At 40.2% G+C, this 19,255-nt stretch overlaps 1 protein-coding gene across 3 annotated transcripts in view; it reads left to right on the plus strand.

Moving 5' to 3' along the window:
* RAB3B (RAB3B, member RAS oncogene family) overlaps positions 1–19,255 on the plus strand; it is a 59,184-nt gene that overhangs the window by 9,914 nt on the left and 30,015 nt on the right. For all 3 annotated transcript variants that reach the window (XM_064455107.1, XM_064455108.1, XM_064455109.1), the window contains one exon: positions 1,380–1,607. In XM_064455107.1, the coding sequence (XP_064311177.1) occupies positions 1,380–1,607 (228 nt within the window). The remainder of the gene's footprint in view (positions 1–1,379; positions 1,608–19,255) is intronic.

Genomic DNA, 19,255 nt, shown 5'->3' on the forward strand with positions numbered 1-19,255 from the left:
TTTTGGGTTTTTTTTCAGTGAGTGAGTGAAGTCCTGTGTGCAGGTGAGACTTGCTGAGAAGGAAAGTATTTGAGCATGTGGTGAGAGTAGACATCGGTGGGAGTTTTGTTCCCAAACATACCCACAAATCTGAGTTGAGGGGAAAATTAACTTATTTCTTTGGATGCCGGGGGAAGAAGATACTTCCGTCTCCACTCAATGCTTTCTGACACTGCACCAAGTAGCACATGTCCTAGTTTGGACGAGTAGCTGCTAATCAGACCAGTGCTGTCATTGCCCCAGTTTGCATGATGCCCTGTCTGGTTATAAGGAGCTGAGACCTTTGCTTGTTTGATGTGGGGTAGATTTTGAAACAACATTAGAGATTAGAAGTGTCATATATTGGTTAAAAGGTGAAGTTTCCCTTTTCTTCTCTCTGGAGTAATTTGGTATGTGTAGTTGTCTTCTGCTCTGTCCAAACAGAGATGAAAAGTCAGGGGTTTGCCTTCTCCTACATAGTGTCCGAGCTGCATATGTTAAAGTAGCCAGGGCTGCTCAGTGAGTTCCACGCATCTTCGTATTTCAGATTCTACAGTTGTTTTTGATTTCTGCATTCAGTTCAGGGTCACAAGAGGAGGAGTGGTCTCTGAGGCTGCATCTTCCTACTCCAACATCCCCAACTCTCGTGTCCCCATAATCAGTGATAATTTATCCATTCCAAATGCTGCCTGCATCCCCACTGAGCGCTCATGTTTTCTGCAGGTGCTGTTTACTTTAATTGCAGTTTTGAGAGTACGTAGGTGTTGGATAGATTCAAAGTTTTCTGCTGAAATTTGTGTTGTTTCATAATTTCCTGTTGCTTTTTTTTTCCTTCTGCAAATGTTGAGGATGGAACTGTTCCTAGGATAAAATGGTGGTGATGCATGTGCTAGAAATGCAGATTTTTCCCTAGTAGTCATAAAAGGAATTATTTAGGTTTACCTCCCTTGGAGGCTGCATAATGAATTGCATAGTTGGATGCACTGTCAAAGACTTTAGTTCTTGGTTGCAGTACTCCAGTTTATTGGAGCACCAGAAGTGGCACCCTGCCGCAGAAGTAAAGAATGCTGTTTCCCCACTAGTATTTGAACAATCTGCAATAGCCATCTGTTATTCTTTTAAACACAAACCAGTGCAACAGGTGTATTTCTTGGGTTTGGAAATCTTACCAGTACAAGTGGTTAATAGAAATTTAAAGATAGGATTTAGGAAGATTTCAAGGTGTGTTCCTCTTTATTCGGCAGATATAGTGGTTATGATATTAGCAAGGAGATAAGATAAACATATGGTACACAGTTAAGGAAAACAAATGCTGAACTGCTCTTAAATCTGTTCTTTTTCAATGTTTGTAATTTTCTTAGATGGCTTCAGTAACAGATGCCAGATACAGGCAGAAAGACACTTCAGATCAAAATTTTGATTACATGTTCAAACTCCTGATCATTGGCAACAGCAGCGTGGGCAAAACATCCTTCCTCTTCAGATACGCTGATGACACTTTCACGCCAGCCTTCGTTAGCACAGTAGGAATTGACTTCAAAGTGAAAACAGTTTATAGGAATGACAAGCGGGTGAAACTTCAGATTTGGGTAAGTGCCAGTATTTTCAAAAATGCTTTGTATTAATCCCAGCAAAGATACAATGGTAAAAACCAGCTTGTTTGGAAGTAGGCTTTTTAATTAATATAGATTTTGATTGTTTGTAAGTTTTGTGTGGCCATATCATTTGTATCCCTGCAGCATAGCTGAGGCAGTTGTATTTGTATCGCTGTCTCGCTCAACTGGTGGAACTCCTGATGTGGTCTTTAGCAGCTGCTCTGTGTTCTCAGGAGTCAGCGTACTGTTAAACTGCAACAAACCCAAAGCAGCTCTGGGAGCCATTTAGTGGCACTTTTTTGAGTGAGCACTAGTAGGTGAAGAAGTTCAGTGAGCACTTAATGAGTGAACTCTAGGCATAGTTTCTACTGTCAGCTTACATCCTGAAATAAAATATTTGTATATTCTTGCAACTCATATGCCTGGTCAGCAGCACCACGCCAGCTCACTTCATCCACCCAGGATTCCTCAGGAGAAAAACAGAGGTATGCCTCAAACTACCTCTGCTGACACAACTTCTTGGTAAATCAAATGGGAAGAGAACTTGTGCAGGTAAGCTGGAGGCTCCCTCTGCTCAAAGACCCAGTCATGGGACCTTTTCAGCCTTTTTGAATTACAGCATCCTTGCCCAGTTTAAAAAAAAAGTTCCTGAGCTGCGAGCAATTGTGTCAGTAGCTCATGATGTTCCTTTTTATGGAAAGCAAGTGTTTTCTTTTATTCTACTTGCTGGCAAATTACTTCAGTCCTATGGTGCGAATGCAGTTTATCCTGAAGGTGCCTAAACCCTGTGTGGCCCAGTGAATTACTCAGCATTTTCAAAACAACTAGGCTCAGATTGCTGTCTGTTAAAGTACCATGGGGCTCCAGCTGGAATTCCAGTTTGCAAGATTCTTCTCTTCTGCTTTGCATAAAAAGAGAAGATCTCAAATAGAAGATATGAGGCTAATATTATCTTAAACAGTTTCAAAGAGTTAGCTCGCTAATTCAAAGCAGCTGTCTACTTAGTGGTTTCTCCCACAAGGTAAGCTTGAAGTTCAGGCTTCAAGATGAGTTGAAACTGTATAGTGTTTCTGAACAAACCCTACCCCATCTATAAGCATTGTCTTCTCATTGATCTATATATACTTTATTTATAATCTTTAATTATTGCATTTAAATATAATATTATAGTAATCACATTGGGATTTTCTTATTTATTGCGATGATCTTGAATAGTCACAATAAAACAGAATCTAAAAAGAGGAACTTTCTTTAAACTGCAACAGTATGATTCATTTTATTTCTGTGTTGCCAGGTACAACAAATTCTTTAGTAAAAGATCCTTTTCATGTTGCAAAATTCTGGAATTGAAACTAAGGTCTAGGGTATAAAAAGAGATGTCAGGTGGATTCCTCAGAGGGTGCTATCTATAGGACGTGTAATATTGGAGCTATCAATAACACTGTTGATTTGAAATTTATTTTCAATAAAATATTCATGTAAGGGTTTGAAAGTTTCCAGAGTGACTTGTGTTCTTCTCACTCTCTCTCTGTGCTCCTTGCATAGATCCCTGATGTGAGTCATGGTCTAAGGACCATAAAAAACATTAAGTTTGTACCTCTCTAAAAAACAGCGTTTGAACTTGTTTGCCTCCTGCCTGTCCTGACACTAAACCTGTAATTTCAATGTATTCTTCAGCATACACGTAGTAGTAGTGGGGGCTGTTAGCATACCAAAACTCTGTGTTCCTCTGTGTAGGAAGGAAGGATTTTCTTACCAACTTGTCTTTCAATTAATTTTAAAAATGATTTACAGCTGCTACTGAGTTTCTGTGAGTATGGGATCCTGCAGCTCCATTGAACACTTTGCTTTTACGTACAACTTTCCAATGACGTGACTTTTTTTTTTTAATTATGCTCTTCCTAAGCTTGATGTTAAATCTTACCTGAATCAGGTTTAATATGAAACTAAGTGAAGAAGGAAAAGGTACAAGTGTTTAAATTAACCACTTCAAATGTCTTTATAAAATCCAGAGAGGAGCACTTCTAGGCACCTCTGATGTTCTCTGCTCTGCCGAGCCAGGTCTCTTTCAGTTCATGGGTGCTTGTGGAGCTTTTAAGTGTACGCAGCTGTGGCAGACTGGAGGTGCTCAAAGGCTTTGCACAAATAACCTTGTTTTTTGTCCTACAAATCTCTAGGCGGGGGGTGGGGAAGTTACTGCTGCTGTGCTGTGGCCCAGACAGATCAGTGATCATTGGGACTTTTTACACTAACTTTGCCTGTGTTGAACTGAAGAGCAGTGGTGTAGGTGGTGTAGGACCCCAGCTACAAAGAGCTACTTGGGTTTTCTTAAAGCTAAGAAAAATTCACACTGCTTCAAGTGCCAGGCAGCTGCACATAAAGACTAACAGCGTGTCACTGTGTCAGTAAATGTCTTTCTGGCCTATCTCACAGTTAATAACTCCAGTAGAACTTGATGAGCATTTTTAAGCTTTTGTGTTTGGCTAAATTTGCGGAAGTTCGTATTTTGTGAATCAGGATTTGACAAGCTGTCAGGTGTAATGATCGAAAAAGAACCCTGCTCTGTTCAGTGTGATGTTATTAGTGGGTCTCTTGCTTTGTTGACATTAACACCTCAACCACCCAAATTGATATTTTAGTAAGATTCCTACCAGTTATGCTAGTGACCTAGCAGTCTGGGCAGTGATCTGTTTTGAAAATACTTGAAAGGAGTATCTCTTGAGTTTGAGAGGAATGGAACACAGCAAAGATATTTATGGTGTTTTTAAGGCAGAATGATAGCTCTGCTCTAGCAAACAAAACAGTAAAATGATCTGGGGAGGGGTTATGTGAAATAATGTTTTGCGGTGGTTTTTTTCCTTTGTTAAAGAACTCCAAGATCAGTTTACTGTGTTTTAATTTCAGGTCTTTTCTGCCTTGTTTAGGAATGGTGGTTTTCTGTAAATTGAATAAATGACTTTTACTGAGGAAGTTCATTTTGTAATTGGATGAGGTTTTGTAACTTAACATAAGTAATCTTTTAAGTTAGAAATGTTTAATATACTAATATATTATGTAGATATTCTGATATCTACATAAATGTAATTCTTGGATTAGATTGTTTTTTATGCCACTGCCGTCTGTAATAATACTTTCATATAAAGCATCTCCCTTACAATATTTGTAAAAAGCCAATTCATAATATCTCTCTGCATGTGGGGTGTATGTGTGGATTATTTCCTTCTTGACCAGCAGTTTTGTATTCCCAGAGTTAATAATTACTGATTACAGAAGGAAAGCTATTATATTTTCAGCTAGGTATGTTTTTTATTATAAATAAATCTCAAAGGTAACATTATTATATTCCTAGCAAATGCATACAGTTAACACTCAATGCAGCGTTCAGGTTGCCTAGCAGCTAGAGAAGGCCACTTTGTCCAGACCTAGATGGAAGCAGGCTGAATGAATAAAAGTGATTTTGGTTTTAGGTGAGAGCAATGTGAGATTTCCTTTTTCTGAGTGTTTGTGTGTCTCTTGGTGGTAAGTAATAATGGTGGTAAGTAGTAATAACGGCAGAACTCTTGTGCAGCGTAGCGTTGAGGTTAACTGCTGCGGGGCAAACTGATCTTTCACACTGGCCCCGTCTAGGTTAATTCCATGAGCTCTTTGGATAGTAACACAAATCTACTGATGGAAAGTCATTGGCAGTGTTTAGCCCAAAACACGCGCACACCACAACACTTTGCACACCATGCAGTGTGCTGTGCGTGAGGGAATTTGTTACACTTTCATTATACTTTTGTACAGCACCCTACACAGTGGAGCCTCGTTTTTGTTGCACATACTATAAACATATAACTGATTAATAATAAACATAATTAGATACAGGGTTTGACAGCTGATTTTACAGTTGAAACTACTTTCAACCCTCTTTTTTAAAGGCAAATAGAGGTTAAATTTAACATCAGGTTAAAAGGCAAAAACGATGTGATGTTCAGATGGGGACGGCATATTTAGACTGCAGTATGATTTTTTTCTTTTAAGGTGCTGCCTGTCAGATTTAAACTGCTAGGATGAGTATAGGTTTTCCTTTCCCATTAACAAAAATCTTTCCGTGGCTTAACTTCTGAAGCATGTAGGGGTCTGAGATTAGCTGTAGTGGATGTCTGAAACATGTTACAGCTTTCAGGCACAGCTGGGAAGAGGGTACAAAGCAACATCACTCTGTTTTTGTGCGAAGAATCTTTTCAAACAGAAATAGGACAACTGCTAATTATGCTGAGTGGCAGTTACCATTACAAAACAAAAAGAGTGTAAACCAAAATAAAGCCCAAGCTGCATAGCTGTCCAGAAGGCAAATATGCTTTTTCTATCGACTGTCGCCTGGATGACAGGATGTTACTGTGCAGTTTGCCTCATAGGGAAGGGATTCAAAGAAGTAACACTGGTAACTGAGTTAATCCTTTCATTTAAAGGAGGTAAAATTAGAACACCATCATTCTTGATGGTAAATTTTGATGTTAATTGCACACTTAACCGAAAGCTAATGATGCATTTCAGATGAGAGAATCATCTATTCCCCTGGCATCCGATTCTCATCATGTTTTTGCTAAGTTCCTTATAAGCACTGACTTTAAACTTGAATGCTTGCACAAAACTTCTTTCTAAAAAAAGAGATGACAGTTCTGTAATTTAATATATAGATCCAATAGCAATGGCTATTTCTAAAGCTCTCATGGGCCTGATTCTGCTCAGTAGATTCACAGCTGTTGTGAAATCTTCTGATTTGCTGTTTAGACAAAGAGCTAAAATGGATGAAGTCATGATGGTGAAAAGAACAGGTTGATCCTTGTAAGAAAGGCAAGGATTACATCTTATTCTCAGCACTGAGAACTTACTGGGTCCCATGAATGAAAGTCATCATGGGTGAGTGGATGTAAAGCACTACTTCTGATGTTAAAACACAATGCAGAATATTTGACTGGAGAAGAAACATAACAGTGTCTGTGATTCAATTCCAAGGTCTTGGTTATATCTCAAGTAATAATACTCTTGCTTTGGGAAGAACTTGGTGCTCATGCCACTCTGAATGGTCTTTAAGATTACAGTTGCAAGAGTGATACAAAGGAGACAAACAAAAACTTAACTAACCACCCAGGTTTTTATTTTTATCCCGCTCATTATTGAATTTATTGAACAGCCTAAGCTTGCTGAGCAGGGCATTCCTTTATTTGCAGTTAAACAGTTGACATGGAAGGTTTATTTCTGTTTATAGTTAATCACCTCAATCCCATTGTTATCTCATTATAACTCCACGTTACAGTGAAGGCCAAGTTCAACTTCAGTCTAAGCTCTATTACCACTGGAGTTATTCCTGCTTACAATATTGGATTTACTTTCCCTGCAAGGTGTAGTATCTCTTTTTATGCTATGCATTTGCAGAGTTACTAGGTATATGGAGCATTTTCCCTTGTTTGGTGCATTATAGTAAAATGACAAAAGTTACAATATTGCATTCAGAGGTACCAGACTGTATCCAGGAACAGGGTTGAGTGTATTTGTGTTAGTTAAGAGCTGCTGATAGTTCAAAGTGTTAAACCTTTTCTAGAGCAAACGGGTCAATGTTAACTAGTTGCCCAACAGGGGAAAAGAGGTACTTGGAAAACTTCATGGGAAGTTCTTCAGCTGATGGAGTAAGGCAGTTAATCTTTGAAAGCACAAATGGGTTGCTGAACTCTTGACATTTTGCATTTAATGCTTTTAACAGCAGAAATTCAGAACAAATATTTTGGTACTTTCCAGTAATCATATTACATAAGGTCTTATTAGACTCATGTGCCTCAAAACGTTTTCCAATTCTCCTTGTCTTATCAGAATCACCCTCACTATGATTTTCTTTCACAATGTTACCTTCTACGTAATGACTAGGTATATTCTGTATTTAAATATTCATGGTTACACTGTGATCAGTTACAAGATAATACAGTAGGTCGAATTTATGACTTCTCATAGTATTTGTCTCAAGCATGTACTTAGACTTTGTCATAAGTTTTTGGTCAAATGATAAAATAGAATTATTTGTTGAGCTTATTCACATTCATAACTTTCATGCATTGTGTTGTCTACTGCAGTGTCATGTTTGTGCAACACTTATGAGTAGGCTGAATGGCTGATTTTAGAGAGAAAAACAGGAACCCAAGACCACAAAAACTGGTTTTCAGATGTGAGAAATTGTGCCCTGTAGCACAACTGGAGTACCCGCGAGTTTAGCAGTGGGGACTTTGTAATTTATTTTCTGTTGTCTAGCTATTTAACATCATCCTGATTCATTAAACAGTGTGAACTAAGCTCCCAGATGTTGAGCACTGATTTTCTGTATTTCTGTCAGCAAGGGCTATTTGTAGTCATGTGGAGGGAAGATCATATGAGGATCTCTGAAGCACCTTTTGGTTTGTTAGAAAGGCGGATGAGTGATGTTCCTTCCAGCACAGGGGAAATGGTGACATTATTCCCTATTCACAACATAAAATCCTGTGTCGTTTGGTGGTTTACGTTTGTTTGGGTTTTTTAATGAGCAGGTCCCCTAAATGACCTCTTATCTGGTTATTTTAGTTAAACTGTACTGAGGCTGCAGTGTAACCACAGTGTGCTTAGAGATCCTCCTAAATGCTGTGCGTAGTTGTGCTGGAGGTCAACAGCACTGGATTCTGGACGTGTGGGGTGCTAACAGAAGGAAACACTGGTGACAAGCACCAAAAACTGCACAAAAATGCAGCAGGCTCCTGCAGTGTGGAGATCTGGGAAGCCTGTGGCTTGCTGGTTAGGTTATCCCATCTGCAGAAGTGTGTAACATTTACCAGGAGACACGGATGTCAACCTGGATTTCTGGTGAGCTGTTCTGGCTACGCAGGAAATATTAATGATACTGGCAAAGTGGGAGACATAGGAATCCTGTTTGGGGATAAATACATCTTTCACTAGCAGCTTAGGACCTTACAGTTTATCATCAGGAGCCACTGCAGCCCAAAAGTGTATCCTAGGCATCCTAGTGTGTCTTTCTCTGATTCTGTTGCAGTCCAGGCTTTGCCATGTTGCTAAGGTGTTCCTCCTTCCAAGTGGAGCTGCTGGTCCCAAGTGTTTTACTTGCCTCACATATGGCACCCTGTGCTTCTGTTGTGCGCTTTTATCCTGTTAGAAAAGTCCTTTGGTTTTGCTGTTTTTCATTGTGATCCATTTCTGTGCTAATCATATATCAGATACTTTGATACTTTGCTTTGCTTAGATACTTTGCTACTGATTTACATTAGAAATAGGAGGAGGCAAGGGCTTTTGAAACTTGGGAGGAGCAGGTGTGAGTGGAGCAGATAAATGCACCATGTTATGAGCTGTTGTGTTTTATTAACTGCAATAACTTCATATGGTGTAAGACTCATGATTAAACTTAGTGTATTACTTAAAGGAGGCTCAATGATGGTGTTTTTTCAGCCATATTCTGGCTGGGTAGTTGCTCTGACAAACTGACACAGACGTCTGTACCAGTGCTAGAGGATAAAGTCATGGAGAGAGTGAGCGGTGTGTGTAGATAAGTGTGTGTACATATGCTGCTGATGACTGTCAGGTGTTCCTGTCTCTCTGCTCTTCTTGTAGCCAAAGCGATAAAACAGAACATGCAGGGGATCTGTGAATAGGCTATTTACTAGGCAGGATATTCACCCTAATGCTATTTTTGTTTTTGCATGTGGTTATTGAAAGATCCACTTGCTGCTTCCTCTCCTTTGGTCCCTACATCAGTGATAACGCTGTGGCAGTTGTGAAGTTACTGAGTGTTTGAGCGCCATGGTAACTGCATCCTGCTCCGCTGAGTGCCAGCGGGCACTGAGCCCTTCCCAGTTCTGAAAGGAAGTAAGTGCTCCAAGTGCCAAATTGTGGTAGACTGCCATGAGTCAGCTTTGATAAGTCCATGGAAAGTCCTTTGACAATTGGTCTGCAGTCCTCTCTCCCTCTCTTAAGAGAGGAGAAAGAGAAATAACTCACATCGAATGTGTTTTGGATTTTTTAACTCTAAAACTGTCCTACATTATTGAAAGGCTAAAAAATACATTCCCATTGGGATTACCACCAAATGCTAAATTACTTCCTTGCCGTGCATTTTAGCCTCATCCTGTACACTTTTCTGTAAGGCTATATCACTTTTCCAATAGTTTTCTTTTGGCTGTGTGTTGGGCACCCTGGCTTGCTATTGGTGAAATCAGACAGCACCTTTGTAAACACTTTGCATTAACTGTAAGGATAGTTCTTGCAGAGTACTGCCATAACAGAATTTGAACGGAGTTGTGTGTAAGAGTGAACAAGAAGAGCTGGGGAAAAGAAAGGAAGTCAATGTACTTGTTTCCTTTTTAGAGAAGTATGCTGACTATAAGATAGCATGCTGGTACGTCAGTTGATTGCATGGAATAACAACACTGGAAATTTACAGCCAAGCAAGGCTGATTATCGAATGCATTTTTGAAGTCTCTCTTGTATAAGGGTGGAATGATAGACCTTAATGTTTAAGCTTCTCTTTCCCTCTCTCAGCCCTTGCTGAACTGTAGAACTACCAAAACTGTGAAGAAAATCAGACCTCACCATGGTCACATGTATGTGTGTGCAGTTTCTAAAGAGACACTGTAACTCCCTTCTGTTGTTAATAACCTCAGCTACGGCAATGGTGACAGCCCTGCAGAGGTTAACTGAGGCTAAGTGTGATGATGTAGGGTGTGTAGATATTTAAGATCTTGACGACTTGGTGGACAGTACAAGTGGACAGAATCAACCCTCTCTGGAGTTGTCTCCACTATCATCAAGTGTAAACATTTTTATTTGTTCAGTGTTGCTGTAAAATACAATCTTCTTCAGCTGGAAGTCTTTTATAACTGCTCTCTGCTCCCTTTTTGGAGGTATAGCTAACTAAATGGAAGGCAGCAGAGGACAGGGAAACAAGAATAGTGCTCCTGAGAAGTTGGAAGGGGTGATTAAACTTCCTTTCTGTTACCCGAATTACTGCAAACTGCCCGTCTGCTGCGTGGCAGGGTTTGTTCCTGTTCCTAATGGGATGAACACAAAGTGCTAGTTTCAGTCCTCCTACATGTCTAGTTTATTCCCATCTTATTTCTAAGGTGCCCAAGGATGAAGGCTTGTCACACGTTGTTGGGAATGTTGTGCTATTTCAGAAATTGCTGCTTGCAGGACTGTGAAAACTTGTTTATGATTGCTAGAGAGCAAATTCTGGATGTGTGCAGCCACTAGAGAGAGAAACTTAAGTGGTAATTTAAGGTATAGAAGTTGAAATGCCATTAAACATTTGGATTTACAGTATTTTTTCTCCCATCTCCCATCTCCAATCCCAAAGACAAAGTGCTAGCAGTTACCAGAAAAATAAGGAGGGTCTTTAAACGTGATTCTAATCTCTTACACTGGTGTAAACTTGGAGGATCTGCGGGACAGGCTGCCATCACACATAGGGTTTAATGCTGTCGTAACCTGGCCCACTGCATCCAGCTGCTCAGCAGTGTAGTAAAACTCCGAGGGGAGATGCATTGTCGGAAAGCAGGAAGGTTGTGCTTGGTGCAGCACGGCAGGGGGCTTGCAGCAAGCCTGACTTAGCTTAAGCACAGCTTCATGCTGACACAGCTGTGCCATGTCCACTTCTGGAGCTAGCTCTGTCCCTGGTAAGGCAGGGCCTATGCAGACGACTCCACAGCGCAGTGCTGACGTGCCCTAAAGCCAGCGAGTGGAGTGAAAACTGGCACAAAACTAGCGTACAACCGAAGTAGGATCAGGAAATTAAAAACAAAAAACCCCCAGTGCTTTTAATGATTACGTTAATTACTGTGGAAAGCAACACCAAAGAAGCAGTGCTCATAAACACTGGCTTGCAAGCAGGAAGGAGTGGCCCCGAGCAGCAAGGCAAGGAGGGCTGGGTTCTGCAGGGATGGAACTGCTGTCACAGAAGTGTCAGTCTGCACCAAGACGATATGGATTCCAGCCTTCCTGCGAGGTGGTTGGTGTCTAGGCTTAGCACTTTCAGAGATGAGGAAGGGACCCATTTGGAAAAGCTCTTCAGTCTGGTTTTATACACCCTTCTGCACCAAACCCCCTTCCTAGGTTGTTTTTTCTGAGTGTAAGACATGGTGTAGAGCACAGAAGGAACTTGAATGGGTTGTCTGATTATAGGAACTCGGGTCCAGATGAACAGTATTTCTGTACCGATGCTTATTCCAACTGTTGTGCTAGTTATGTGACAGCTGAAAATCCATACCTGTTTAAGGCTTCATATCCTAGCTAAAATGGATCTCTCTATAAGAATGCCTTTCGTCTTGAAAAATAGCATGCAGGAAAAGTCACTACTGCAAAGATATTAAATGAGGTACATTTGTGAGAACTGCTTAGCACCCCGAGTCTTTGGGACTTGGAAGTGTAAAATTAATCATTTCCTTTCACTTGTGCATGTTAATAATTTATTTAGGGAAAAGTGAACTCCTCCAAGGGAAGAATCTGCATAAAGTTCTGCCCATGATGTACTTGTTACTGTTCTGAGTTGCATATGCCCCAGTCCACAGTAGCATGTTGAAACCTGTGGCTGTCATTCTGAAATCTTGGACATGTTTGAAACTATTTCAGATTTCCTGCTAAAATTCTGATGTAAATATGTGTAGGAGCTACTTAGTATTCTATAAAGACACTGCAAGAAATTTAAAGGGAACAAATTCAGCAAAAATCACCATTGTCATGGCAAAACTGTAATGTGAACAGTCTTTCACCTAAATCTGGAAATGGTCTTGGTCTTCCAAGTACTTACTGCTTTAATGGGAAATTTCACCCACATCAGTGGTACTTGCAGAATCTGGCTGTAACCTAGTCACCGCAGCATCATTGCATCACTGTGTCGTTGGCTCGAAGTCATGTGGCAGTTCTCCCATCTGCAGCGCGGGCTGTGGAAACCCTCTCCATGTGGCGGGGAGACTGAGAGGCACAGTAGCTCCAGCTGTGTGTCAAAACCTGATGTTGCTGAGTGAATGGCAAAGTAGTATCAAACCTATGCATCCCTGTTAGGCCATCTGGGATCTTCAGAGTCTTAAAGTTCCTGGAATGACAGCCATTTATCCTGCCTGAGAATGCACCCTCCAAACGTATAATATTATGTTATCTTACAACTGCAAGAGAGTCAGTGCAGTCAGTTTGATGATTAGAAAAATACTGACTTCTTTTTTAAAACAAAAACAAAAAAACCCAAACCACTTTTTATCACCTAATACAAGGGCAGAGAAGAGGTGATATTTGTTTTGTTGACTATAATGTCAGAATCCGTGCAATGTGGCCTTTTTTTTTTCTTTTTTTAAACTACAGTTTACATGTGTGAGAAGCATTGCAGCACTGATTTCTTTTTTGAATGTGTTTTTCATGAAGGAAGGTGAGAATAAATCCAGGCTATCATATTTGCTTAACTACTCTGGGACTGTTATTAGCAAATATAAGAAGCAGGAGATTTTTCACTTCTAATTTGTCTACTTATTTTATAGACATAAAAAAATTGATAAAGATTTAGTTGGCCTCATGCCACAGGTGAGTCATGTGTGTTCTGCTAAAATCTTGTCTGCACAGTAAAGTATTTGTTCAAAATGGTCTCTCAAAGGGAGATGCTGAGTGACTTTTTCAGTCATGACTCACTGGATCTCAATTTATTTAAATTAAGAGATTCCCAAGGTATGTTAATTTTAAGATCACATCTATTAAATTATTGATTAATAGCAATAAGAGTGTTAATTTGACAGTGTGTCAAGACTTGAGGGATTTCTATAACTGGTGTTCCTCTTTCAGAAAAGGAGGGATACTTTGTTTTTCACCAGAGGTGGGCTTGCACAGACCCAGGTTTGGAACTAGAGACCATCATTGGAGAGGGTGGAAGCATTGCAGTAGATTGTCTCCCTCTCAGGTGCGATCAGGAATGCATCTTCTCATCTGCATGGTCTTCCCTTCATCTAGAGGATGTACAGCTCCCCTGTATCTGCAGAGGAAGGGACAGGGGTCTGCAAGGATGAAATCTGTATTGGCATCAGTGATTACATCCTACTTCCTACTCCCCAGAAATAAGCTGAAGTTTCGCACTTCTGCACAGTACAGGGTGCCCTTTGAATTCGGACTTGTAATTTGGAGCTGTTTCTAGCAGGGACTTCTGACTCTAGAGGAGCTTTCTCCCAGAGTCAGATATGTGTGCTCTGTGTAAAGAGGTGCTCTCTGTGGAAAGGCTTGATGCTTTGGTTTTTGCTTTGGCGGTCCCAAAGTATTGCTCAGCTCTTGCAGGTTACTGCAAAATTGTATACTTTTAACATTACTTTTATGACTGACCTCCTCATTCACTATGAGTAATGAATGGAACAGAAAATTGGGTTTCTTTGTTTTATTGAGTAATGAAAGAGAAAATTGTGCTTCTTTTACTGCACAACCCTTCCCAAAAATAGCACCTGACTATATTTTCTCTGGCTCTTTTTCTTTACTATTATTTTACTATGTTAAACATAGTCTTTTTTTTTTTTCCCTTTGGATTTCTTTCCATCTTCATGCCCTGAAGCTTAAAACACCAAATTTTGTGAGTCATATAAATGTTCTGAGACATCAAATTCAGTAGAAACTGGAGAATGAGTTCTCAAAAGGTTGTGAATGCTGCTGACGTCAATCTCAGATTAAAATAAGAAAGAAGATATAACTGGCGGATCCTGTGAGGAAGATTGTAAGGGCACTTATGCTAATTCTGTTGTTGGAGCAGAAATTGTGTTTTTATAAATGAAGGCAATAGTCCCAACTGAAGATTTAACAGGCATTCATCTTAGTAACTAGATGATCTTGAGCTTTCATACTTTACACTGAAATTTGCCTTCAGCAGATTTAAACGAAATTGCTTGGAAGTGACTAAAATGAATGGCAGAATGCCTTCTGCTTTTTCAACTTATAATTCAGTTTTCTATCTCTACTTTTGCAGAATTCCTCCTTCAAAGTAGCATTGCAAAAAGTGGTGGTTTATTGTTTGTTTTTTTTTTTGTTTGTGGTTTTGTTGGTGTTTTGGGTTTTTTGGTGTTACATGGGGTGTGTTTTTGTGTTTGTTTTTTTTTTTAAATAGAAGGCTATGAACTGATTTAGGATTTTTCCTGATTGTGTATGGGAGAGGCCTGGATTTTGAAAGCAGCAAGAAGCCATGAAAGTTAATATGTCTTAAGAATTATTTTGATAACATGAAACATTTACCTTTCAGAAAGCAGTTAGTAATACTGTTTTTGAAGTTAAATGCATACAGATTGTGTATCCGTATTGATTTGATGGTGCTGTTGAAACTTCCTATAGATGTAGTGAGAAGTGTGCAGAAAGTGACTAAAGGAAAGGGATGTTTTCCTTCTGGAAACCACAAGGAAGTGATTTGCTATTAGCTTATCAGCGCAGAATGCTTTTATGTGTGTGCATGTTTTGGCTTTGATAAATATGGCAGTTCAGAGTTGACAGATAACTGATACACTTGTTGACTACTTTATCCTACCTCCATTCAGACAGTTCGCTGGAAGCCTGCATCTAATTGTTAATTAATAGGGCCGCAGTGATCACTCTGAGTCTCAATGTGTTTTGAGCAAAGGTATGTTTCCACTGGTGAAATAGGAGTTGAAGATGTTCAGCCCTTCATAAAATCAAACTCTATTTTGGGGAGCATCTTACAGCAACAGATACAATAGTGTCGAGCTCAGAGACTGAAGTGAATTGAAGTGAGACCAGAGGTATTGAAGGAGCAAGGTAATGAGATTGCTGGTTAACTAAATCAGGACAGCAAAGGGAACGCCTCCTTCAGCTTGGTTGTATTGCTGTGCCTGGGTGCCTTTCTGATGCTGTGAAGACGACCTTTTGACAGATTTCTGTGATTTCCCATAGATTTCTATGGGAAGTCAGTTTACAGATTGGTGGCATAGCATGTACCTGTGCATGAAATATTGCAGTCAAGGCCAGTATGAAAATAAGAAATACTGCTTCAAATTTAGAGATTAAATACAGGCTGGATTTACGTGCAGGTAGCCAGTAGGAGCTCAATAGGAAAGTCGTGAAGAGCAGCTGGCTAGTCAGTGTAAAATGTATGTTTGTTTTGAAGCTGAGAAGAGTGCAGGGGAAGAGGTTTTGACTCTTAAAGCCTGTGCACAGTGTTCTCTGAGCAGAAATACTGAAGAAGAGCAACCCCAGGAGCTGGTGCTGCTGTGAGTTGTGGGGGACACCAGGGTGAGCCCGTCCCAGGGCTTAGTCTCCAGCCACAGGCTCCTTCTGGGAGGGGGACGAAAACACCTTCTGCCATAACTCCTTGGTTACCATTGAAAGGAAGAGGCAGGCAGTGATGATAGATAATTTGGCTGGAAGTTTATCAGCCAGCAGGATATGAGATAACTTGCCTGATGTGTGTGATGACAGTGGCTTTCTAAGGCTTACGACCAAGTATGATCAGGGAGCATCTTGTCACAGTATACAGTTTTACCAGTGAGGGAAGGACCTGTGAGGGGTGAGGTCCTTTAAATTACACCTATAGGGTTAAGAAAAAGTTTTAAATTGAGAGCATCATGTCATAAAAAGAATCTGTGGAATTTGTCTGAATCTGCATGTTTGGTCGTACAGGCAAGGGAGGAGGAGAGGTTTCAGTGTTTCAGTTATATGTGAAACAGTATTGAAAAGGAGTTCCTGATCTATTGGTGATTGGTTTCTAAGTTAGGAAGATGTTTCCCCTGTTGGTAAAGTTTTACATAATTGTACTTTACTGCAATTTTGTATCTATTCCAGAAACATCCACTTCTGATCACTGTTTGGGTCAGAAGCTTGTACTGGTCAGGACCAGATGCTGAAACCCTTCAACTGCTGATCTGAGATGGCATGGTGATTTCTTTACCCCATGGTGAATGAGCACAGAGGCAGAGAAGCATTTCTGTTTTCTGAAGCTGCCCATTTCTGGTTAGCTAGCATAAAAATGAGTATTCTGCTGAATTGGTGCTTATCAGAATTCCTAAACAACTCTTCTGCCTCCGGCAGTGACACTCGATTATGTTTCTCATTCCTAAGCCTCTTAGAGGTTTAGCATTTATGAATCTCTTATAATACTGTTTGCTTGACACATTTAGTTAGGCATATGACAGTGATCAGTTGAGAGAAAAACAAGTCATCTCATCAAGTACAAATTGAGGCTTCTAGTAAGGAGAGTGGAAAGGCAAGCAAAGGCTTCCTGCTGTTTGAAATCAAGTTAGAACAGGGCTGTTAAAATAACTGAAATGGATTTAATATAAAAACGGGCTCTATGTCCACTTCCCAGCCAACTTCAGACAGCTGGTTTTGTTAGCAGTTGTGGTAGAGAGGCTGAGGACTGAGTGGACTATAGGGTGGCTCAGCTTTCACCTAGTCCCTCAGGACGTGTGAGCACAGGGGTGGTGTGTAATCTGTAATCTTATACTTGACATTGATTCTGCAGCTAAACTGTGGTATAAAAACCAAGCATGGATGTGTAAAGAGCTGTCTGCCCAGTGTCTTCCATGAATGCAAGGTAGATAGTCTAGCCGGGAGGAGGCAAGTGTAGGGCAGACTGGGGAGTGGTTCCTGCAGCCCCATGACTGAGAGTGCTCATTGCTGATCCTCCTGGCCAGATGCACCTCCAACAGCAGCCAGAGGAGGTGCTGCTCGCCGAGTCCCAGTTACTTTTCTGCAGTGGCTTCAGAATGAAGGGTCTGAAGCATTCTTGTAATACAAATGATGTTAAGAAGTAGTTGGTATTGTAAGCAGGTGCATTCTAGCTCGGCGTACCTTGAAAACTTGACAGCAGCCAAATGTTTAACTAGGTAGAGTAACTGATGACTCTAAATACCATCATATAAATATTGCAAATGCTTGAACCTGAGGCTCCAGATACACCTTGTGAATTGTGATTTCTCAGAGGTCCTGTTTGATCCGAGTAAACTCTTGTCTTTAACCCCTGATTGGACCCAACAGAGACAGCATGTATTGTGATGGATTGCTAATGACCGATTTCAGCAAGTCAGTTAATTGATCCTTTGGAGCTACACAAGACTGGCCGAAAATAGTTACACAAAGATTTTTTTAGTATTTTAATGGAAATTGACCCAATGTTGCTGTTAGATGTAGCTGCAGAAAGAAGCTTTCTACAGCAGCACAGTCTTGCTTTGGTATACATTTCAGCCAGCATATGGGATACATTTTAACCGAACACATGGAGAATTAATTTGATTTAAGTTGATTACTGACATGAGGATATGCTAATGAGAAACAATCCATCATTTCTAAAAGACTGCTTCAATTTCTAGCAGAGCTGATACATAACGTTTGTATGACATGCATGAAAAGTACAGTAAAAATGTGTTGGACTATTTTGAAATTTTCTCAGTGGTTACTCCTTGATGAACAGGAGAAGAAATGTTTTTCTGGTAGCAGCTTCACAACACGTTCTTCTGTCAGTACAGATTAAGACATTGAATATATCTAGCTAGGATAGATGTATTTCTTTGCCTCAGGAAATTGGTATTACTGGTAGTTGTAAAAAAACCAAAACAAACCAAACAGAACCTCCCCCCCCAACGCCCCACAAACAACAACAAAAAAAACCCCACAAAAAAATACCCTAACCTGGCAGTAGTACAGAGTCTGGGGGCTCACAGCTTTGCACCCCTATGCTGAGGCACGTGAAAACCTCCAGCTTCTGGATAGTAGCAGCCTTCAGTTGCCACACTTTGAGGTGGAAGATGGTAACCCAGTGCTGTTTCTCAGCAAACCTTCTGCCTGTGGGTCAGGAGTTTGCATTGTCTGGACAAAGTGCCAAGATAACCTCTTGTACCTAAGAAGTTTCAGAAGAAGGTTGTTCAAATGCAGTACTGAACCCCACTAATGGTGTATGAGGTCTAGGCACTCAGCTCAGAGCAATGTCTTTTGGAATTGGTCCTTTAGTTTTTAATTTACTGGAGCCTGTTTGTTTTAGATGTTTGTTGTACATGTTGCTTAGGGAGAAAAAGCGTTGTTGTAGTGGAGAATTTTAAGAGAAAGCAGATTGTTGGATGCAACATCTCAAACCTGGGGCTAAAAACTTTTTCTTGTGAGCATTCAGTAATAGGTAGGAGGCCTTCCTGTTGTATTGCATGGGTACAAATCAGCCAAGGTATGAAGTGCTGTTCTTCCTAAAGTAACTAAAAGTTATTAACTCCTTCCTTGATGTAGCTATTCCTCCTGTGCTTCCAGAAAGTTGCATCAACTTATCTATGTTGTGATCCTGCAAATGCTTAATAAAAATACCCCACTCTAAATCTACAGGTTAGAACAACCAGCTCCACTGTTCTTACCTGTATGAATATGATATTGAAATAAAAGTCTTTCTGAATGGCCTGTAAATTAAGTTGTGTCATAGCAAGTCAGCTGCTCTCCTTATGGGAAACTTGGCCTATGTCTAGACCCTAAGGTGTTTTCCACCTAGCCAAAAATACCCACTTCATCAAGGAGGTAAAAACCTTATTTATATAAGGACATTAAGTGATAATCCATCATATAGTCATTGGTAGCAACTGATCTGAGTGACTTACACAAATAATCATTATAGACACAGCTGCTGCAGAAGAAAG

The sequence above is a fragment of the Phalacrocorax carbo genome, chromosome 6 (assembly GCF_963921805.1).
Source record: "Phalacrocorax carbo chromosome 6, bPhaCar2.1, whole genome shotgun sequence".
NCBI lineage: Eukaryota > Metazoa > Chordata > Aves > Suliformes > Phalacrocoracidae > Phalacrocorax > Phalacrocorax carbo.